The sequence below is a fragment of the Chiloscyllium plagiosum genome, unplaced genomic scaffold (assembly GCF_037043375.1).
Source record: "Chiloscyllium plagiosum isolate Xiang-an unplaced genomic scaffold, Cpla_swu_hap1 HiC_scaffold_53X, whole genome shotgun sequence".
In the NCBI taxonomy this organism is placed as follows: Eukaryota; Metazoa; Chordata; class Chondrichthyes; order Orectolobiformes; family Hemiscylliidae; genus Chiloscyllium; species Chiloscyllium plagiosum.
The window spans coordinates 9,037,731-9,061,282 of NW_028270191.1; the positions used below are offsets into that span (position 1 = coordinate 9,037,731).

The 23,552-nt window shown below is 53.0% G+C and overlaps 1 protein-coding gene across 5 annotated transcripts in view; it reads right to left on the bottom strand.

Annotated features, from left to right (window-relative positions):
• LOC122543394 (beta-1,4 N-acetylgalactosaminyltransferase 1-like) overlaps window positions 1–23,552 on the bottom strand; it is a 159,082-nt gene that overhangs the window by 71,035 nt on the left and 64,495 nt on the right. For 4 of the 5 annotated variants that reach the window (XM_087985553.1, XM_087985556.1, XM_087985555.1 and 1 more), the window contains exon 3: window positions 5,122–5,283. The exons of the other annotated variant lie outside the window; for it this stretch is intronic. In XM_087985553.1, coding sequence (XP_087841679.1) covers window positions 5,122–5,283 — 162 coding nt within the window. The remainder of the gene's footprint in view (window positions 1–5,121; window positions 5,284–23,552) is intronic. 5 annotated transcript variants of the gene reach the window in all.

The following is a 23,552-nucleotide window of genomic DNA, read 5'->3' on the forward strand; positions in this document are numbered from 1 at the left end:
GTTGGGAGGCCATTTTGGGGCTGTACAGGACATTGGTTAGGCCACTTTTGGAATACTGCATTCAATTCTGGTCTCCTTCCAATCGGAAGGACGTTGTGAAACTTGAAAAGGTTCAGAAAAGACTTACAAGGATGTTGCCAGGATTGGAGGGCTTGAGTTATAGTGGGAGGGTGAATAGGCTGGGGCTGTGTTCCCTGGAGTGTCAGAGGCTGAGGGGTGACCTTATAGAGGATTATAAAATCATGAAGGACATGGATAGGATAAATCGACAAAGTCTTTTTTCCCCAGGGTAGAGGAGTCCAGAACTAGAGGGCATAGGTTTAGGGTGAGAGGGGAAAGATATAAAAGGAACCTGAGGGGCAACATTTTCACAGAGAGGGTGGTACGTGTATGGAATGAGCTGTCAGAGGAAGTGGTGGAGGCTGGTACAATTGCAACATTTAAAAGGCATCTGGATGGGTACATGAATAGGAAAGGTTTGGAGGGATATGGGCCGGGTGCTGGCAAATGGGACTAGATTTGATTCGGATATCTGTCCAGCATGGATGACTTTTCGTGCTGTACATCTCTATGACTCTAAAGGCTTTATTGCATGGAATATAGAACATAAAGCAGGGAATGGGTACTGCAGCAGTACAGAGACTTGGTGAGACCAGATCTGGAGTATCGTGTACAGCTTCGCTCTCCTTATTTGAAAAAAACATTCAAGTGCATTTGAAGCAGTTCAGAGAATGTTCATTCAGCTCATTCCTGGGACAAAGGGCTTATCTTACAAAGCAAAGTTGAACAGATTGGACCTATTGGAGTTTAGAAAAATGAGAAGTGATTTTATTGGAGATTTATGTTTGATTTAGATGTGCTCGCTACCTCAGAAAGACCGAAACAATATGCCCCAAACAGTCCTAATATCGCTGGCTGTAAGTGGACGAGAGAAGTCTAAAGGTATGTTCCTCAAGTCCAATTCCCCATGTTGTGCAGATCCCCTCCCTCACTCAGTCCCTCTTACACCAACGCAGCTCAGACCAGGATAGCAGCAGAGTGTGTTCTAATTCCAGCTAATGTGATGACTAGACAAGTGTTATGATCAGACACCGAAATGTGGCTTGATAGATTTTTTTTTGTTTTACTGAGGTACACTTTAAAACAGAAGTTTATTATACACAAGGAATGAGAATTGAAATAAAATAAAACAAACTATTGACATATAGAAGATTGAAGACTCTTGAAACTTAATAAAATACACTCCCATTAATCCCAAAAGCATTCCTTTACAGTCATCACATTAGAGAGAATTCCCTTATTTTGTCTATGAGGCTTAATTAACTGTGGCTTCAATTCTCTGTCTTGAGAATCTGATAGCCTCGACCTGGAGCTATCGTATAACTGAGCTTAGACTTTCTCAGTTTCAAATAACCTCCTCAGGGTTTTAACAGAGCACCTCTGGTATAGAACAAGCAAACTAAACTCCTTTCCCTAAGGTAAACTTTTTTTTTTTAAAAACAGTTCCAAATTCGTTCCTTTTCTCAGGAGAAATTCTTGTACAGCTTTAGACAAAACGTCTGTAGTTTGACCCCAAACAGTAAATCTTCTGCTGCCGCCCCACCCCCACCCGTCCAAGTTATGGGTATTTCCCCTCATCTAAACAGAATGCCTGACACACAAGCACTTACTTTGTACGCTTGTACAAATTCTCCCAAAGTAAACAATCTCCTACTAGCTTCCAAGAACTATTCCCCTCAGACCATGTTTTAAAAGAAAGCGCCACAGCTACAGAAATACTTACAAGTTAATCATAAAACTCCTTCAGACACACAGACCAAAACCTCAAATTCAAACTGTAAGATAAACGATATTATAGATAAACCACACCTTTTTACCACAAGTGGGAGAATTGAATTCGCCTCCCCTCCTCTCTCCTGTGGTCATTGACATTGAGGTGAAGGGTCGAAGATGATAGTGCAGCACATTACTGAAGGCGAGAGGAGTAGGAGCTAGTAGGAAGCAGTAGTTAAATTGATACCAAGCTTGAGTGAAGTGTGTTCGAGTCAGTGAAGACTGAAGGCCATCATGTGTCAAGTTTGAGGCAGACCAAAAGAATGAGTTGGAGGAGACGACAGTTTTAGGACACAGGGAGAAAAGTGTGTTGATTAGATGTTTGAAATTTAGGAGGCAGAAACGAGGAAAGCTCAGGAGTCTGCCATAGGAGAGAAAATCTAATAAAGTCAGCTCAGAAAGGACGGCAAAGGCGGCCATAATGGTGGCAGTTGACTGATCTTGCAAGACACAAAAGAAACCACGAGAGGAATTGAACCTTACTTTGGGTGCAAAACCTGACAATTTCTGCTGCCCTTCATACGACAGTGAAAAGCACACAGGAAGTGTGCCGATCGCCATCTTGGGTCAAGCAACCTTTGGTCGTCCCAGCAGCTCTCTGTTCGGGTCATGGCCTAAAGGCAGCGCTTACAGTCTGTCTGTCACTTCCTTTGTTGAACTGGACTGTGGTTGACTGGCCTTGGGCAGCCGTATTAGGGGTCCTCACACAGGCTTGAGGAACACAGGGACAAGAATGTCTTCCTGCAATAATCCAGGGTCTGGAAGAGACCACACCTGGAGTACTGTGCGCAGTTTATCTGAGGAAGGATATCCTAACGATGGAGAGAATGCAGCAAAGGGTTGCCAGACTGATTCCTGGAATGACTGGTGCCAAGGTTGACATATAAAGGGAGAGTGAGTCGGTTAGGATTGTATTGCCTGGAGATTAGGAGAATGAGGGCTGGGGTGGAGGTCTTATAGAAACCGAGAAAATTCACAGAAATTAGATGTAGGATTCTGATGGTTGGGGATTCCAGAACAGGGATATGGGAGAGGCCATTTAGAACTGAGATGAGGAGAGATATCTTCACCCAGAGTCATAGAGATGTACAGCACGGAAACAGGCCCTTCAGTCCAACCCATCCATGCTGACCAGATATCCTTAATTCATCTAGTCCCATTTGCGAGCACTTGGCCCATATCCCTCTAAACCCTTCCTATTCATGTCCCCATCCAGATGCCTTTTAAATGATGCAATTGTACCAGCCTCCACCACTTCCTCTGGCAGCTCATTCCACTCATATACTACCCTCTGTGTGAAAACATTGCCCCTTAGGTCTGTTTTGTATCTTTCCCCTCTCAACCTGAACCGACACCCTCTAGTTCTGGACTCCCCCACCCCAGGGAAAAGACCTTGTCTATTTATCCTATCCATGCCCCTCATAATTTTACAAAACTCTATAAGTTTTGTAAACTCTATAACTCTATAACTTGTAACTCTATAACTCCTCAGCCTCCAACACTCCAGGGAAAACAGCCCCAGCCTGTTCAGCCTCTCCCTATAGCTCAAATCCTCCAACCCTGGCAACATCCTTGTAAATCTTTTCTGAACCCTTTCAAGTTTCACAACATCTTTCCGATAAGAAGGAGACCAGAATTGCACGCAATATTCCAACAGTGGCCTAACCAATGTCCTGTACAGCTGCAACATGACCTCCCAACTCCTGTACTCAATGCTCTGACCAATAAAGTAAAGCACACTATCCTATCTACCTGCGACTCCACTTTCAAGGAGCTAGGAACCTGCACTCCAAGGTCTCCAAGAGACTCAAAGTGAACATTTCAGGCTGTGGACCTCTCATTAGCACCAGAGAGGAGCTGAGTGTTTTTCTTTTAAGGGAGTGGGAAGGGTGTGAGGTCAAGAAGAACAAAGGAGAAAGTCTGTGCTGGAGGTCGAGAGGGGGATTTTATGATGCAGCTTCCAAAACGCCTCATGGGATGCAGTCAGTCAGAGCATTGAGTGGAGAAGTTAGGACATTACGTTGCTGCTGCACAGGAAGTTGGTGAGGCCGCACTTGGAGTATTGTGTTCAGCTTTGGTCACCTTGCTGTAGGAAGGATGTTCTTAAACTGGAAAGAGTGCGGAAGAAAGTTACAAGGATGTTGCCAGGACTCAAGGGTCTGAGTTACAGGGAGAGAGGTTGGACAAGCTAGGGCCTTTTTCTTTAGAGCATAGGAGACTGAGGGGGGACCTTCTGGAGGTGTATAAGATCATGGGAGGTATTGACAGGGTGAATATACTCCGTCTTTTTCCCAGCTTTGGGAATCGAGGACTAGAGGGCATCAGTTTAAGGTTAGAGGGGAAAGAATAAAAGGGAACCTGAGGGTCAACATTTTTACACAGAGGGTGGTACACGGTGGAATGAGCTGCCAGCAGAAGTGGTTGAGATGGGTATACTAACAATACTTAAAAGGCATTTGGACAAATACATGGACAGGAAAGGTTTAGAAGGACATGGGCCAAGTGCAGAGAAATGGGGTTCGTGTGGATGGATATTTTGGTCGGAATGGACCAGTTTGGGCCTGTCTCTGTCCTGTCGGACTCTATGACTCTAAAGGACACAGGCTGTGCTTAAATGAGACAGAAACTGCCACAAAGCATTACCTGAAGGGATTAAGAAAAAAAACAAAGCTGAGAACAAAGTGTCTGCGTGGGTTTCCTCCCACAGTCCAAAGATGTGCAGGTCAGGTGAATTGGCCATGCTACATTGCCGAAGAGAAAATGAGGTCTGCAGATGCTGGAGATCAGAGACGGAAATGTGTTGCTGGAGAAGCGCAGGTCAGGCAGCATCTAGGGAACAGGAGAATCGACGTTTCGGGCATTAGCCCTTCTTCAGGCTACATTGCCCACAGTGTTAGGTGAATTAGTCAGGGGTGAATATAGGGTAGGGGAATGGGTTACTCTTCAGAGGGGTGGTGTGGACTTGTTGGGCCAAAGGGCCTGTTTCCATACTGTAGAGAATCTAATCTAGTCTAAATCTAAGCCAGCAGAGCAGAAGAGACGACAAATGAAGGAAAAACACGTTTCAAATAAGATGGTTCAGCTCTGCTACTGGGATGATGTTGCCACTGCATGCATGGGAGAGGAGATAGCAGTAAAAGAAGAGATCAAACTGCCTTTTAAAATATAGATGAGCCAGCAGGCCCAATTGGAGTGAGGTGATGTTCCTGGCTGACGTTTGGAAGACATTTTCCCATCACCCTTTCACTCTCGAAGTTACAAACGCATCGCGAATGGATCAAACCATACCTTTCTCGAAAATGGTGATACTCCCTTTCCCGCCTTTGTTTGACCTCTTGGCGTTCTGCTGCGTCAAAGACCAGCTCCAAGTCGGTGATGGAGTCTCGATTGATGAGGTTGCCGAAGAAAGTCTTCTCTTCTTCACAGTTGCAATCATCTCTTGTCAGCTGACTGCAGACAAAGAAATGAGAATCAAAGACGGTGCGATGAGCTGGTAGCGTCTGCTACAAGAGTTATTCAAGACATAAACCAGAGGGACAGGAGGAAGGCCTTACGTTCCACCGTTCAAGTGGGTCGGGGGGTGGGGGGGAATCTTCTGTTCCTCAACTCCAGCTCCCCGCCATCAGTTCAATCACTCAACAACAAAAGAAATCTATCAATAAACAGCATCTGGAGAGATGAAGGGAGTTAGTGTTTCAGATCAGTGGCCTTTTCAGCAGAATGAACACATAACCCACGATATGGGACCGTACTGGAGGGGGTGCAGAGGAGATTTGCCAGGATGATGCCTGGGATGGAGCAGTTTAGTGACGAAGACAGAATGCATAAGCTCAGGTTGCTTTCTATAGAGCAGAGAAGGTTGAGGAGGGATCTGATCAAAGTGGGTAAGATTACAAAGTGCATGGACAGGGTGGATAACAAGCAGTTGCTCCCCTCAGTCAAAGGGTCAATAACAAGGGGGCAATCATTTTAAAATGGGTGGGGGGGGGGAACCTTTAAGATGTACTTGGATTGAGCTTGAAGTGTCATCATATTCCAGGCTATGGGGCCTAGTGTGGGAAAGCGGGACCAGTGTAGATTTAGAGTAGTGTTTGTTGGCGCAGACTTGATAGGCCGAAGGTCCTCTTCTGTCCTGTAAGACTCTATGTCCGGTTTACAGCAAGGAGTGGATGGAGAAAGAAAAAGGATCTGTGACAGAGTGAACAACAAAGAGAGGCTGAACGAAAGGCAAGTTCATCCTCCAGGGTGAGGGGGCAGGAGCACAGGCAAAGATACAAAAGATGTACCTGAGGCAGGTATTCTGCTAACTGAAAGGAATGTTTGGATAAAAATCTGCTCTCCTCCGACACCGAAAACATTTCAGCAACTTGGCTTCCAATTCTTACCCCTCCTCTCAGTAGATGATCCATCATGGACTCCTCCCCTCCGTGGCTTCTATTCCCATTTCTGCTGGTACATCAGTATCCCCCCCGATTTCCATAGCAACCTCAACTGCACTTCCTCACACCCTGCTTCCTGTCAGGACTCCATCCACCACCCCGCCCCCCCCTCCCATTTCTCCATCTTTGCTCTGTCTGTTCCAATGACACCACTTTCCATAGCAGCACTTCTGAGGTATTCCCTCAATCTGTCCACCACAGCAGTCTCCAAACCTCCTCCACTTCGAACCCAATGCCCCCACCAAAACCTGCCCTTTATTAAAATTAAAAACCTCTTTTTGCCTCTCCGTCCACTCCTTCCAGATGGAACAGTGCTTCACCTCCCACTTCTTTCAATCTAAGCGACTGCACACTTCTGTTCCGTCAGCAAGGGTGTTCTCGAGTTTCCTGCAGCCTAGCATTTTAATTCGCCATCTTGCTCTCACACTGATGCCTGTGACACTGTTCCAGAACAGCACCTCATCTCTCAGCTCAGCGCTTCTGAACTCACACTTACATTCCAAGAATTTCAGCTGATAAGCTTAGTGACTATTTTGCTGCTTCTTTGTGGAACTCTTCAGATTTTTTTCTTGGTTTTGTTTTTGTTTACGGCACGCCCGTCCCAGGTGCATCTTTTATTTCTTTCTTCTACTGTAAAACTTGCTTTTTTGTACCATCCAGACTTGCTCAAAAGCGAATCCATCTCAAAAGTTTGGCTTCTGGTACAATGGCGGTGGAGTAGGGGTTTTGAGATCAGGGCTCATCTACTTAAGCAGTTTTTCATCTTGCTTCTTTTCTTTTTTGTGCTTTCCTTTCTTCTACTTACTTCTTGTTGGAGAGCTCAGGAGCTTGTGACAGTGGTCAGCAAATAGACCCAGCGCAGACCCGTGTCAGTCGGAGAGTAAGCCCAGCGCAGACACGTGGCGGTCGGAGAGTAGGCCCTGCACAAATCCGTGGTGGTCGGAGAGTAGGCTCCGCGCAGACCAGTGGCGGATGGAGTGTAGGCCCTGTGCAGGTTCGTGGTGGTTGGAGAGTAGGCCCAGCGCAGACCCGTGGCGGTCGGAGAGTAGGCCCAGCGCAGACCCGTGGCGGATGGAGAGTAGGCCCTGCGCAGACCCGTGGCGGATGGAGAGTAGGCCCAGCGCAGACCCGTGGCGGATGGAGAGTAGGCCCTGCGCAGACCCGTGGCGGATGGAGAGTAGGCCCAGCGCAGACCCGTGGCGGATGGAGAGTAGGCCCAGCGCAGACCCGTGGCGGATGGAGAGTACGCCCTGCGCAGACCCGTGGCGGATGGAGAGTAGGCCCTGCGCAGACCCGTGGCGGATGGAGAGTAGGCCAAGCGCAGACCCGTGGCGGATGGAGTGTAGGCCCTGCGCAGGTTCGTGGTGGTCGGAGAGTAGGCCCAGCGCAGACCCGTGGCGGTCAGAGAGTAGGCCCAGCGCAGACCCGTGGCGGTCGGAGAGTAGGCCCAGGGCAGACCCGTGGCGGTCGGAGAGTAGGCCCAGCGCAGACCCGTGGCGGTCGGAGAGTAGGCCCAGCGCAGACCCGTGGCGGTCGGAGAGTAGGCCCTGCGCAGACCCGTGGCGGTCGGAGAGTAGGCCCTGCGCAGACCCGTGGTGGTCGGAGAGTAGGCCCTGCGCAGACCCGTGGCGGTCGGAGAGTAGGCCCAGCGCAGACCCGTGGCGGATGGAGAGTAGGCCCTGTGCAGGTTCGTGGTGGTTGGAGAGTAGGCCCAGCGCAGACCCGTGGCGGTCGGAGAGTAGGCCCAGCGCAGACCCGTGGCGGATGGAGTGTAGGCCCAGCGCAGACCCGTGGCGGATGGAGAGTAGGCCCAGCGCAGACCCGTGGCGGATGGAGAGTAGGCCCAGCGCAGACCCGTGGCGGATGGAGTGTAGGCCCAGCGCAGACCCGTGGCGGTCGGAGAGTAGGCCCAGCGCAGACCCGTGGCGGTCGGAGAGTAGGCCCAGCGCAGACCCGTGGCGGATGGAGAGTAGGCCCAGCGCAGACCCGTGGCGGTCGGAGAGTAGGCCCAGCGCAGACCCGTGGCGGATGGAGAGTAGGCCCTGCGCAGACCTGTGGCGGTTGGAGAGTAGGCCCTGCGCAGACCCGTGGCGGACGGAGAGTAGGCCCAGAGCAAACCCGTGGCGGATGGAGAGTAGGCCCTGCGCAGACCCGTGGCGGACGGAGAGTAGGCCCAGAGCAAACCCGTGGCGGTCGGAGAGTAGGCCCAGCGCAGACCCGTGGCGGATGGAGAGTAGGCTCCGCGCAGACCAGTGGCGGATGGAGTGTAGGCCCTGTGCAGGTTCGTGGTGGTTGGAGAGTAGGCCCAGCGCAGACCCGTGGCGGTCGGAGAGTAGGCCCAGCGCAGACCCGTGGCGGATGGAGAGTAGGCCCAGCGCAGACCCGTGGCGGATGGAGAGTAGGCCCAGCGCAGACCCGTGGCGGTCGGAGAGTAGGCCCAGCGCAGACTCGTGGCGGTCGGAGAGTAGGCCCAGCGCAGACCCGTGGCGGATGGAGTGTAGGCCCTGTGCAGACCCGTGGCGGTCGGAGAGTAGGCTCCGCGCAGACCAGTGGCGGATGGAGAGTAGGCCCAGCGCAGACTCGTGGCGGTCGGAGAGTAGGCCCTGCGCAGACCCGTGGCGGTCGGAGAGTAGGCCCAGCGCAGACCCGTGGCGGTCAGAGAGTAGGCCCAGCGCAGACTCGTGGCGGTCGGAGAGTAGGCCCAGCGCAGACCCGTGGCGGATGGAGTGTAGGCCCTGTGCAGACCCGTGGCGGTCGGAGAGTAGGCTCCGCGCAGACCAGTGGCGGATGGAGAGTAGGCCCAGCGCAGACCCGTGGCGGATGGAGAGTAGGCCCAGCGCAGACCCGTGGCGGTCGGAGAGTAGGCCCAGCGCAGACCCGTGGCGGTCGGAGAGTAGGCCCAGCGCAGACCCGTGGCGGATGGAGTGTCGGCCCTGTGCAGACCCGTGGCGGTCGGAGAGTAGGCCCAGCGCAGACCCGTGGCGGTCGGAGAGTAGGCCCAGCGCAGACCCGTGGCGGTCGGAGAGTAGGCCCAGCGCAGACCCGTGGCGGTCGGAGAGTAGGCCCTGCGCAGACCCGTGGCGGTCGGAGAATAGGCCCTGCGCAGACCCGTGGCGGTCGGAGAGTAGGCCCTGCGCAGACCCGTGGCGGTCGGAGAGTAGGCCCTGCGCAGACCCGTGGCGGATGGAGTGTAGGCCCTGCGCAGACCCGTGGCGGTCGGAGAGTAGGCCCTGCGCAGACCCGTGGCGGTCGGAGAGTAGGCCCAGCGCAGACCCGTGGCGGATGGAGAGTAGGCCCTGCGCAGACCCGTGGCGGTCGGAGAGTAGGCCCAGCGCAGACACGTAGCGGTCGGAGAGTAGGCCCAGCGCAGACCCGTGGCGGTCGGAGAGTAGGCCCAGCGCAGACCCGTGGCGGATGGAGTGTAGGCCCTGCGCAGACCCGTGGCGGTCGGAGAGTAGGCCCTGCGCAGACCCGTGGCGGTCGGAGAGTAGGCCCAGCGCAGACCTGTGGCGGTCGGAGAGTAGGCCCAGCGCAGACCCGTGGCGGTCGGAGAGTAGGCCCAGCGCAGACCCGTGGCGGTCAGAGAGTAGGCCCAGCGCAGACCCGTGGTGGTTGGAGAGTAGGCCCTGTGCAGGTTCGTGGTGGTTGGAGAGTAGGCCCAGCGCAGACCCGTGGCGGATGGAGAGCAGGCCCTGCGCAGACCCGTGGCGGTCGGAGAGTAGGCCCTGCGCAGACCCGTGGCGGTCGGAGAGTAGGCCCTGCGCAGACCCGTGGCGGATGGAGAGTAGGCCCAGCGCAGACCCGTGGCGGATGGAGAGTAGGCCCAGCGCAGACCCGTGGCGGTCGGAGAGTAGGCCCAGCGCAGACCCGTGGCGGTCGGAGAGTAGGCCCAGCGCAGACCCGTGGCGGATGGAGAGTAGGCCCAGCGCAGACCCGTGGCGGTCGGAGAGTAGGCCCAGCGCAGACCCGTGGCGGTCGGAGAGTAGGCCCAGCGCAGACCCGTGGCGGTCGGAGAGTAGGCCCAGCGCAGACCTGTGGCGGTCGGAGAGTAGGCCCAGCGCAGACTCGTGGCGGTCGGAGAGTAGGCCCTGCGCAGACCCGTGGCGGATGGAGAGTAGGCCCAGCGCAGACCCGTGGCGGTCGGAGAGTAGGCCCAGCGCAGACCCGTGGCGGTCGGAGAGTAGGCCCAGCGCAGACCCTTGGCGGTCGGAGAGTAGGCCCAGCGCAGACCCGTGGCGGATGGAGAGTAGGCCCAGCGCAGACCCGTGGCGGATGGAGAGCAGGCCCTGCGCAGACCCGTGGCGGTCGGAGAGTAGGCCCTGCGCAGACCCGTGGCGGTCGGAGAGTAGGCCCAGCGCAGACCCGTGGCGGATGGAGAGTAGGCCCAGCGCAGACCCGTGGCGGATGGAGAGTAGGCCCAGCGCAGACCCGTGGCGGTCGGAGAGTAGGCCCAGCGCAGACCCGTGGCGGATGGAGAGTAGGCCCAGCGCAGACCCGTGGCGGTCGGAGAGTAGGCCCAGCGCAGACCCGTGGCGGTCGGAGAGTAGGCCCAGCGCAGACCCGTGGCGGTCGGAGAGTAGGCCCAGCGCAGACCTGTGGCGGTCGGAGAGTAGGCCCAGCGCAGACTCGTGGCGGTCGGAGAGTAGGCCCTGCGCAGACCCGTGGCGGATGGAGAGTAGGCCCAGCGCAGACCCGTGGCGGTCGGAGAGTAGGCCCAGCGCAGACCCTTGGCGGTCGGAGAGTAGGCCCAGCGCAGACCCGTGGCGGATGGAGAGTAGGCCCAGCGCAGACCCGTGGCGGTCGGAGAGTAGGCCCAGCGCAGACCCGTGGCGGATGGAGAGTAGGCCCTGCGCAGACCCGTGGCGGATGGAGAGTAGGCCCAGCGCAGACCCGTGGCGGATGGAGAGTAGGCCCAGCGCAGACCCGTGGCGGTCGGAGAGTAGGCCCAGCGCAGACCCGTGGCGGATGGAGAGTAGGCCCAGCGCAGACCCGTGGCGGTCGGAGAGTAGGCCCAGCGCAGACCCGTGGCGGTCGGAGAGTAGGCCCAGCGCAGACCCGTGGCGGTCGGAGAGTAGGCCCAGCGCAGACCCGTGGCGGACGGAGAGTAGGCCCAGCGCAGACCCGTGGCGGACGGAGAGTAGGCCCAGCGCAGACCCGTGGCGGATGGAGAGTAGGCCCAGCGCAGACCCGTGGCGGACGGAGAGTAGGCCCAGCGCAGACCCGTGGCGGTCGGAGAGTAGGCCCAGCGCAGACCTGTGGCGGTCGGAGAGTAGGCCCAGCGCAGACCCGTGGCGGTCGGAGAGTAGGCCCAGCGCAGACCTGTGGCGGACGGAGAGTAGGCCCAGAGCAAACCCGTGGCGGATGGAGAGTAGGCCCAGCGCAGACCCGTGGCGGACGGAGAGTCGGCCCAGCGCAGACCCGTGGCGGTCGGGGAGTAGGCCCAGCGCAGACCCATGGCGGACGGAGAGTCGGCCCAGCGCAGACCCGTGGCGGTCGGAGAGTCGGCCCAGCGCAGACCTGTGGCGGACGGAGAGTCGGCCCAGCGCAGACCCGTGGCAAGAGCTTGGGTGCTTCAACGAGATGGCCCTAGTGCTGACTCATGGCTGCTGCTGCGGAGGGGAGTCTGGGTTCCTGGCAGCATCTGCATCCAGCACAGATTCATGGAGGTGGCAGCAGACGGCGCGTTTGGCACGGTCGAACAGCCTGCATCATCAGCAGCAGCTGCATCGACAAGGTGGGCCCAAGCAGCCTCATGGCAGTGATGGAATGCGGTACCCAGTGACATCTACATTGGCGAGGCCATCGAGTCTTCGATGGACAAGGGCGTCGGGGGAGACAAGATGGCGCTGAAGGGTGGGCAACTTTCATTCCAGCGGTGAAGGGGACCTCCTGCCTGGTTAACAGGCCCATGGCGGAGCACTTAACAAGAAGGATTTGAAAGTTGAACACTTCCTTTATTTCTTCATTTTTCTGCCTTTATATTCTGTGCTTTGGTTTACTTTTCTGTATTTTAAGATGGTGCCGGAGAGTGGCGACACTATGCAACACTTTTTGCGACAATAAATCAATCAAATTAATCATTTCCAGGTCCTGATGAAATATCACAGACATGAAAACTTTGCCTTTTGATGGAATTTACGTGATCACATAACTTTCAAACAACATGTCAGCACTGTACAGAATCTCACTCAAAACAGCGAGACTCCAAGACCCACTGTCGCCAGAAGTGTTTCAGCAGCTAAAGCACTTTTAGCAACCTTTCTTATTTTCTTACTGCCCCGAGCTAAAAGGACATCCTTTCTCATCTTCATTAGGATTAGATATCTGTTGCAGAGCTGAGTGGAGGTTGACACCCTTCTGAGAATTAAAACCAAAACACCCAGAGAAACTCACCTTGTTATCTGATAAACAAATGTGTCAAGGGGTATAACTTACCTCTCATTCCACCCACCAATCGGTTATAAAGGAATGGTTAAAGGAAATGGAGTCCTTTCAGTCACCCCACAATCAGCAAGTAACAATTTACTTATCTAACCCCAACCGTGAACAAATTAACAGAACCTACCAATAATCTGAGCAATTCCTCTCTAACTACCTATTCCCGAATAAAACAAGATTCTAACAGGATGCTGTTTGATTAGATTAGATTACTTACAGTGTGGAAGCAGGCCCTTCGGCTCAACAAGTCCACACCAACCCTTCAAAGAGCAACCAGTCCAGACCTATTCCCCTACATTTACCCCTTTACCTAACACTACAGGCAATTTAGCATGGCCAATTCACCTGACCTGCATACCTTTGGACTGTGGGAGGAAACCGGAGTACCCGGAGGAAACCCACGCAGACACGGGGAGAATGTGCAAACTCCACACAGGCAGTTGCCAGGAAGCGGGAATTGAACCCAGGTCTCTGGCGCTGTGAGGCAGCAGTGCTAACCACTGTGCCACCGTGCAGCTACAAGTCCTACTTACAGAACAAAGCAATAAACTAAATCTTAATCTCTCAAAGTTCACATGGAACGTGTCTTGCGAAATGCTCCTCACCCTCTCTGCTGATCTTCTTTCTCTCTCTCGAGAGAGAGAGAGAGAGAGAGAGAGAGAGCGAGAGCTGAGGACTCTTAACTCTGGCAAATGGCAGTTAGCACTCCTCACGGTTTTCAAAATGCCCACATCTTTTATACCCTTGATGACATATTAGTTTCTTTTCAATCAGATTGGTTCCCGATAGTCAAAAACATCAGGTTTAAATGTGATAGGTTTTCAGCACTTTAATGGTGACACGGTGGCTCAGTGGTTAGCACTGCTGCCTCACAGCACCAGGTACCCGGGTTGGATTCCAGCCTCAGGCTGCTGTCTGTGTGGAGTTTGCACATTCTCCCCCCCGTGTCTGTGGGGGTTTCATCCGGGTGCTCCAGTTTCCTCCCACAGACCAAAAATGTGCAGGTCAGGGCGAATTGGCCATGCACAATTTCCCATAGTGTTCAGGGATGTGTAGGTTAGGTACATTAGTCAGGGGTAAATGTAGAGTTATAGGGTCTGGAATAATCTTCGGAGGGTCGGTGTGGAATTGTTGGGCCGAATGGCCTGTTTCTATGCTGTAGGGATTCTATGATTCTTAGTGCTTGGTTTAAATTGATTGGCTAAAATTGAAAAGGCTTGTAGTCTTGTAAAAATGCTGTTGGCTGTTTGATACAAAATGTTTCAATTCAGGCTCTCTCTTTAAACTGCCGTTTTAGCACCAAGAAAACACCATCTTGTAAAGGGACCACGCAATCCTCCCCCCCCCCCCACCCCACCATTTTTACCATAATACACACACCAACTTCACCACAATATTACGAAACTAGCTGCACTAGAACACGCATTGGGAAGGTTAGCTCGTGGTCCAACTTAAAAACTACAAAACAAAAAAAAAAACGAAATAACTGTGGATGCTATAAATCAGAAACTGCTGGAAAAACTCAGCAGGGTCTGGCAGCATCTGTGGAGAGAAAGCAGAGTTAATGTTTTGGTTCCAGTGACCTAACCAGAGTGCCCAGTCAGTTCAGCTAACAAACCATACCTGATGCAAGTACATCAGAGCAGAACGCAGAATAGTGTTATAGCTACCGAGAAGGTGCAAAGAAAGATCAACTCTAGTATAGGAGAGGGTCGTTCAGAAGTCTAATAACAGCAGGGAAGAAGCTGTCCTTGAATCTGTTTAAGCTTCTGTCTCTTCTGCCTGACAAAAGAGGATGTAAGAGAGTGTAATCGGGGCGGGAGGGGTCTTTGATGATGTCCCCGAGGCAGTGGGAAGTGTAGACGGAGTCAGTGGATGGAAGGTTGGGTTGTGTGAGGGACTGGGCTGTGTTCACGACTCTCTGTAGTTTCTTATGGTCCTGGGCAGAGCAGTTGCTGTACTAAGCCGTGATGCACTCGGATAGGATGACTTCCACAGCGCATCTGTAAAAACTGGTAAGAGTCCTTGTGGACATGCCAAATTTCCTTAGCATCCTGAGGAATTTGAAATGTTGGTGTGCTTTCTTGACTGTAGAAACAATACTTTCCACTATATCTCAGTTCATGCGACAATAATAAATTGAATCTTCCTGTTATAGGAAGGATATTATTAAGATGGAGAGGGTTCAGAAGACATTTACCAGGATATTGAAGGGAATGGAGGGAGAGGGTGGGACTTCTTTCACTGGAGCGTCGGAGGCTGAGGGGTGACCTTATAGAGGTTTCTAAAATCATGAGGCATATAGATAAGGTGAACAGCAGATGCCTTTTCTCTAGAGTGGGGGATTTCAAGATGAGGGGATATATTTTTAAGGTGAAAGGAGAAAGATTTTAAAAAGACATGAGGGGCATTTTTTGTTTAAACACAGAGAGTGATTTGTGTGTGGAATGAACTTCCTGAGGAAGTGGTGGATGTGGGGATAGTTACAATGTTTAAAAGGCATTTGGATCAGGACATGAATAGGAAAGATTTGGAGCAATATGAGCCAGGAGCAGGCAGGTGGGACTAATTTAGTTTGGGATTATGGTCAGCATGGACTGATTGGACAGCCTAAATTGTCCCATAGTGCCCAGGGATGTGTACGTTAGGGTGGATTGGCCATGCTAAATTACCCATAGTGTCCAGGGATGTGCAGGTTAGGGTGAATTGACCATGCTAAATTACCCCATAGTGTCCAGCGATGTGCAGGTTAGGGTGGATTGACCATGCTAAATTACCCCATAGTGCCCAGGGATGTGCAGGTTAGGGTGGGATTGGCCATGCTAAATTACCCCATAGTGCCCAGGGATGTGCAGGTTAGGGTGGATTGGCCATGCTAAATTACCCATAGTGTCCAGGGATATGCAGGTTAGGGTGAATTGACCATGCTAAATTACCCCATAGTGTCCAGCAATATGCAGGTTAGGGTGAATTGACCATGCTAAATTACCCCATAGTGTCCAGCGATATGCAGGTTAGGGTGGGATTGGCCATGCTAAATTGTCCCATAGTGCCCAGGGATGTGTAGGTTAGGGTGGATTGGCCATGCTAAATTGTCCCATAGTGCACAGGGATGTGCAGGTTAGGGTGGATTGGCCATGCTAAATTGTCCCATAGTGTCCAGGGATGTGCAGGTTAGGGTGGGATTGGCCATGCTAAATTGTCCCATAGTGCACAGGGATGTGCAGGTTAGGGTGGATTGGCCGTGCTAAACTGTCCCATAGTGCCCAGGGATGTGCAGGTTAGGGTGGATTGGCCATGGTAAATTGTCCCATAGTGTCCAGGGATGTGCAGGTTAGGGTGGGATTGGCCATGCTAAATTGTCCCATAGTGTCCAGGGATGTGCAGGTTAGGGTGGATTGGCCATGCTAAATTGTCCCATAGTGCCCAGGGATGTGCAGGTTTGGGTGGATTGGCCATGCTAAATTGTCCTATAGTACCCAGGGATGTGCAGGTTAGGGTGGGTTGGCCATGCTAAATTGTCCCATAGTGTCCAGGGATGTGCAGGTTAGGGTGGATTGGCCATGCTAAATTGTCCCATAGTGCCCAGGGATGTGCAGGTTTGGGTGGATTGGCCATGCTAAATTGTCCTATAGTACCCAGGGATGTGCAGGTTAGGGTGGATTGGCCATGCTAAATTGTCCCATAGTGCCCAGGGATGTGCAGGTTAGGGTGGATTGGCCATGCTAAATTGTCCCATAGTGTCCAGGGATGTGCAGGTTAGGGTGGATTGGCCATGCTAAATTGTCCCATAGTGCCCAGGGATGTGCAGGTTAGGGTGGATTGGCCATGCTAAATTGTCCCATAGTGCCCTGGGATGTGCAGGTTAGGGTGGATTGGCCATGCTAAATTGTCCCATAGTGCCCAGGGATGTGCAGGTTAGGGTGGATTGGCCATGCTAAATTGTCCCATAGTGCCCTGGGATGTGCAGGTTAGGGTGGATTGGCCATGCTAAATTGTCCCATAGTGCCCAGGGATGTGCAGGTTAGGGTGGGATTGGCCATGCTAAATTGTCCCATAGTACCCAGGGATGTGCAGGTTAGGGTGGATTGGCCATGCTAAATTGTCCCATAGTGTCCAGGGATGTGCAGGTTAGGGTGGATTGGCCATGCTAAATTGTCCCATAGTGCCCAGGGATGTGTAGGTTAGGGTGGATTGGCCATGCTAAATTGTCCCATAGTGCCCAGGGATGTGCAGGTTTGGGTGGATTGGCCATGCTAAATTGTCCTATAGTACCCAGGGATGTGCAGGTTAGGGTGGATTGGCCATGCTAAATTGTCCCATAGTGCCCAGGGATGTGCAGGTTAGGATGGATTGGCCATGCTAAATTGTCCCATAGTGCCCAGGGATGTGCAGGTTATGGTGGATTGGCCGTGCTAAATTGTCCCATAGTGCCCAGGGATGTGCAGGTTAGGGTGGATTGGCCGTGCTAAACTGTCCCATAGTGCCCAGGGATGTGCAGGTTAGGGTGGATTGGCCATGCTAAATTGTCCCATAGTGCCCAGGGATGTGCAGGTTTGGGTGGATTGGCCATGCTAAATTGTCCTATAGTACCCAGGGATGTGCAGGTTAGGGTGGATTGGCCATGCTAAATTGTCCCATAGTGCCCAGGGATGTGCAGGTTAGGGTGGATTGGCCATGCTAAATTGTCCCATAGTGTCCAGGGATGTGCAGGTTAGGGTGGATTGGCCATGCTAAATTGTCCCATAGTGCCCAGGGATGTGCAGGTTAGGGTGGATTGGCCATGCTAAATTGTCCCATAGTGCCCTGGGATGTGCAGGTTAGGGTGGATTGGCCATGCTAAATTGTCCCATAGTGCCCAGGGATGTGCAGGTTAGGGTGGATTGGCCATGCTAAATTGTCCCATAGTGCCCTGGGATGTGCAGGTTAGGGTGGATTGGCCATGCTAAATTGTCCCATAGTGCCCAGGGATGTGCAGGTTAGGGTGGGATTGGCCATGCTAAATTGTCCCATAGTACCCAGGGATGTGCAGGTTAGGGTGGATTGGCCATGCTAAATTGTCCCATAGTGTCCAGGGATGTGCAGGTTAGGGTGGATTGGCCATGCTAAATTGTCCCATAGTGCCCAGGGATGTGTAGGTTAGGGTGGGATTGGCCATGCTAAATTGTCCCATAGTGTCCAGGGATGTGCAGGTTAGGGTGGATTGGCCATGGGGAAAATGCAGAATTACACGAGTATGGGTGGGATGAACTGAAGGGTTAGTATGGGCTGAATAATCTGCTTCGACACTGCGGGGCTTCTATGATGAAATACACTTCGTTTGCCAATCTCTTGCCTCTTCTACAAACTGCTCAATATCCTCCTGTGCAGCTCTCCTCAGTATTGGTTGTCACCTCCAATTTGGTATCATCCGCAGGTTTGGCAATTGTGTGCTCCATTCCAAAAAGCTAGTTGCTAACATTATATTGGTATGTACTGAGTATCCCTTAATAGCCCTCTTCCCATCAGTGCCTGATTTCATTTATTGATCTGCCTCTAAAGTGTTTTAATGTTTTGCTTTATATTTCTGAATAATTTAATCCCTTTGTGTTGCCTTCTCTCTGAATCTCGAGTGATGTCTCTGATTCTGCATCCCTCTGTGTTTTTACGCCCTCAATATTTGCCCCTTTCCTAACCCTCAGCTCATTATTTACAACTTTATTCATCCATCAAATCTCACGTGCTCCATTTCTCACCGTTTCTCATTAAGCATATCTTCCCAAACCCTGTTCAACCCTGTTTTATATGTTTCCCATTGTTTTTTCCTGATTAGATCACTTACAGTGTGGAAACAGGCCCTTCGGCCCAACAAGTCCACAGCGACCCTCCGAAGAGCAACCCACCCAGACCCATTCCTCTACATTTACCCCTGGATCTGAATGTTAACTTTTCTCTTGTTGGGGGGTTTTAACACATTGGGTGAGAAAGGAGCTCTGTGCTGCTTGTAAGAACTCTATTTACCTCTCCCATTTACCAACCCCTGTTGTCTCATTAACATCAGTGCAACTGATAATTGCCCCAGTGATTATTGGACTTTTCTTTCACTCATTCTCCAATTTACTCTGATTTTATTTTCCTGCAACTCCCTTCCACTATTCGCTCAGCTATAGACTTCACTGATTGGCGCGATTCATCCTCTCTCCATATCAGTTCGAGTTTTTATTGCTGCCAGCTGGTTATCCTCCATAAGCACATTTCTAAACGTTTCTTGTATTCCACAATACATGATTTATATATTCTGGCAATATTGTATTTATTTTAAGAGTTTGGATTTTGACTTAGTGGCATGTGGGTTTGGTCTGTGCGTATTGAGGAGTGCAATGCTCAACTTGTCACTATCTCTGGAGCTGTGGTATTTTCAGATTACAAAGAAGGATATTAAAACTCTGGTTCACTCTCCACAGATGTTGCCAGACCTGTTGGGTTTTGCCGGTAATTCAGAATCATAGAACCCCTACAGTGCAGAAAGAGGCCATTCGGCCCACAGAGTATGCACCTACTCACTGAAAAGTCCCAACCACACCAATCCTGTGACCCAGCATTTCCCATGGGACAATTCAGCATGGCCAATCCACCCTAACCTGCACATCCCTGGGCACTATGGGACAATTTAGCATGGCCAATCCACCCTAACCTGCACATCCCTGGACACTATGGGACAATTCAGCATGGCCAATCCACCATAACCTGCACATCCCTGGGCACTATGGGACAATTCAGCATGGCCAATCCACCCTAACCTACACATCCCTGGGCACTATGGGACAATTTAGCATGGCCAATCCACCCTAACCTGCTCATCCCTGGACACTATGGGACAATTTAGCATGGCCAATCCACCCTAACCTGCATATCCCTGGGCACTATGGGACAATTTAGCATGGCCAATCCACCCTAACCTGCACATCCCTGGGCACTATGGGACAATTTAGCATGGCCAATCCACCCTAACCTGCTCATCCCTGGACACTATGGCACAATTTAGCATGGCCAATCCACCCTAACCTGCATATCCCTGGGCACTATGGGACAATTTAGCATGGCCAATCCACCCTAACCTGCACATCCCTGGGCACTATGGGACAATTTAGCACGGCCAATCCACCCTAACCCTACACATCCCAGGGCACTATGGGACAATTTAGCATGGCCAATCCACCCTAACCCTACACATCCCAGGGCACTATGGGACAATTTAGCATGGCCAATCCACCCTAACCTGCATATCCCTGGGCACTACGGGACAATTTAGCACGGCCAATCCACCCTAACCTGTACATCCCTGGGCACTATGGGACAATTTAGCATGGCCAACCCACCCTAACCTATGCCAGCTGCTCAGATCAAGGAGCAACTGGGCACCCATTTGGCACCCACCTGCCTCCCTGGCACAGGTCCCCCTCCCCCAACCAAACCTTGGCCTACAAACACATCCAGGATGGTCTAGTTGCCCTGTCTCTCCAGACCACAGCTCTTCCTGCCACCTGTGATGAGAAAGTCGAGCAGCCCACGAGAAGTGGGCATCGCTAGCGAGGGCACCGTCTATCACCTCACAACAAAATGGCTGGGAAAGCTCAGCAGCTTCCGTGGAGAGAAATCAGAGTTCACATTTCGAGTCCAGTGATCCTTCCTCCCTTTATTGCCTGAGGCTAACTGAATTCAAATTCAGTACAAAACAATCTCTGGAATTGGAAGCGAGCCTTCTGGCACCCATGTTGTAAAAGCCCACCAACCCCTTTCACTAATGTCCTTTAGGGAAGGAAATCTGCCCTCCTTACCCAGTCTGGCTACACATGACGCCAGACCCAGGATGGCTATAGGGTGTGATTGAAGTCCCCAAAATATTAACAAGGGGTTCTAGATTAATAGTTTGGTAACCTTACCACTACAGCACCATCTCTACCATTACTGGCTCTCCCTGCTCCAATGCTCCATGGACTCAAGTGAATCCTCAATTAATGCCCACGACTCACGTACAATTTACAACAATCCTTCTAGATCTCTCTACCCAAAGGCTGATGCAACCCCAGGGAGGGCATGGAGGTAGCTGTTTGGTGCCCAGCCTAACTGTCCCCACCCCCTCATTCCCACTTTGACAAGCACGGTGCTTGGAACCATGAAGATCCGATGGGAAAGCCTCCAATGTTATTTGAACAGGAATCGCTCTCACACTTGCCACCAGCGAATTGCGTCGGCAACTTTGCAAACGCACCTTCCCAGATCATCAAATCCTAGAGCGGGACTCGAAAGGAGGGGCCCAGGGAAACTGCTCACCCGACCAGGAGGGGTCCAGGGACACTGCTGACCCGACCAGGAGGGGTCCAGGGAAACTGCTCACCCGACCAGGAGGGGTCCAGGGACACTGCTCACCCGACCAGGAGGGGTCCAGGGACACTGCTCACCCGACCAGGAGGGGTCCAGGGAAACTGCACACCCGACCAGGAGGGGTCCAGGGAAACTGCACACCCGACCAGGAGGGGTCCAGGGAAACTGCACACCCGACCAGGAGGGGTCCAGGGAAACTGCACACCCGACCAGGAGGGGTCCAGTGATGATCGGTCCAATAAAATGAGGACTAACTGTAGCTTCAAATAACTAAACTGGAGCCTTCTACCTCTGACTTAAACTCCGCCGAAATGAAAGGTCCACAATCCAGGAGCATGCTTAAATTATTTTTTATCCCCCCCCGCCCATAGCTTGGTGATTTGCTCACACCTATTCCTCAACATCAATTAATTCATTTCCGAACGAGACATTTGTGGCTTCTCAACAGGAGCAAATATTCTGATCAGTCTTTCTGAGGGTCAATCCCTACTTGATCCGGAGAGCTCATGTTTGAATATTCCCTTAATCCCAGAGCACACATTGGGCGGTGAACAATTTATTGGTACGCTGGTATTTGGAAATGAAAGGCGGTAATTTGTTTACGCAAACAATCTAAGTAACGCACTGCAGCCAGCTCAGCCGCTATCAACGCCACTTCGTGGTTCACAATTGAAAATGCTATCTCCAGTCGTTTCCCTCCCTCACACTCACACCCACGTACGCCCCCTCCCTCACTCTCACTCACACACACACACCCGCGCACACTCCCTCCCTCCCTCTCACTCACACACGCACACCCGCGCACACTCCCTCCCTCCCTCACACACACACGCACACCCGCGCACACTCCCTCCCTCCCTCACACTCTCACACACACACCCGCGCACACTCCCTCCCTCCCTCACACTCACACACGCACACCCGCGCACACTCCCTCCCTCCCTCACACTCACACACGCACACCCGCGCACACTCCCTCCCTCCCTCACACTCACACACACGCAGGCTCCCTCCCTCCCTCACACTCACACACACACACACCCGCGCACACTCCCTCCCTCCCTCACACTCACACACACACCCGCGCACGCTCCCTCCCTCACACACACTCACACACACACACACACACCCGCGTACACTCCCTCCCTCCTTCACACTCTCACACACACACCCGCGCACGCTCCCTCCCTCACACACACCCGCGCACGCTCCCTCCCTCACACACACTCTCACTCACACACACACACACACCCGCGTACGCTCCCTCCCTCCCACTCTCACTCACACACACACCCGCTTACGCTCCCTCCCTCACACTCTCACTCACACACAGCCGCGTACACTCCCTCCCTCCCTCCCTCACACTCTCACTCACACACACACACCCGCGTACACTCCCTCCCTCCCACACACACACCCGCGCACGCTCCCTCCCTCCCTCAACACCCGCTTACGCTCCCTCCCTCACACTCTCACTCACACACAAACCCGCGCACGCCCCCTCCCTCCCTCACACTCTCACTCACACACACACACACACCCGCGTACACTCCCTCCCTCCCTCACACTCACTCACACACACACCCGCGCACGCTCCCTCCCTCCCTCACACACACACACACCCGCGTACACTCCCTCCCTCCCTCACACACACACACACACACCCGCGCACGCTCCCTCCCTCCCTCAACACCCGCTTACGCTCCCTCCCTCACACTCTCACTCACACACAGCCGCGTACACTTCCTCCCTCCCTCACACTCTCACTCACACACACACACACCCGCGTACACTCCCTCCCTCCCTCACACTCTCACTCACACACACACCCGCGCACACTCCCTCCCTCCCTCACACTCTCACTCACACACACACCCGCGCACGCCCCCTCCCTCCCTCACACTCTCACTCACACACACACACCCGCGTACACTCCCTCCCTCCCTCACACTCTCACTCACACACACACCCGCGCACACTCCCTCCCTCCCTCACACTCTCACACACACACACACCCGCGCACGCCCCCTCCCTCCCTCACACTCTCACTCACACACACACCCGCGTACACTCCCTCCCTCCCTCACACTCTCACTCACACACACACCCGCGTACACTCCCTCCCTCCCTCACACTCTCACTCACACACACACACACACCCGCGTACGCCCCCTCCCTCCCTCACACTCACTCACACACACACCCGCGTACACTCCCTCCCTCCCTCACACTCTCACTCACACACACACACCCGCGTACACTCCCTCCCTCCCTCACACTCACTCACACACACACCCGCGTACGTTCCCTCCCTCACACTCTCACTCACACACACCCGCGTACATTCCCTCCCTCCCTCACACTCTCACTCACACACATACCCACGTACACTCCCTCCCTCCCTCACACTCTCACTCACACACACACACACACACCCGCGTACACTCCCTCCCTCCCTCACACTCTCACTCACACACA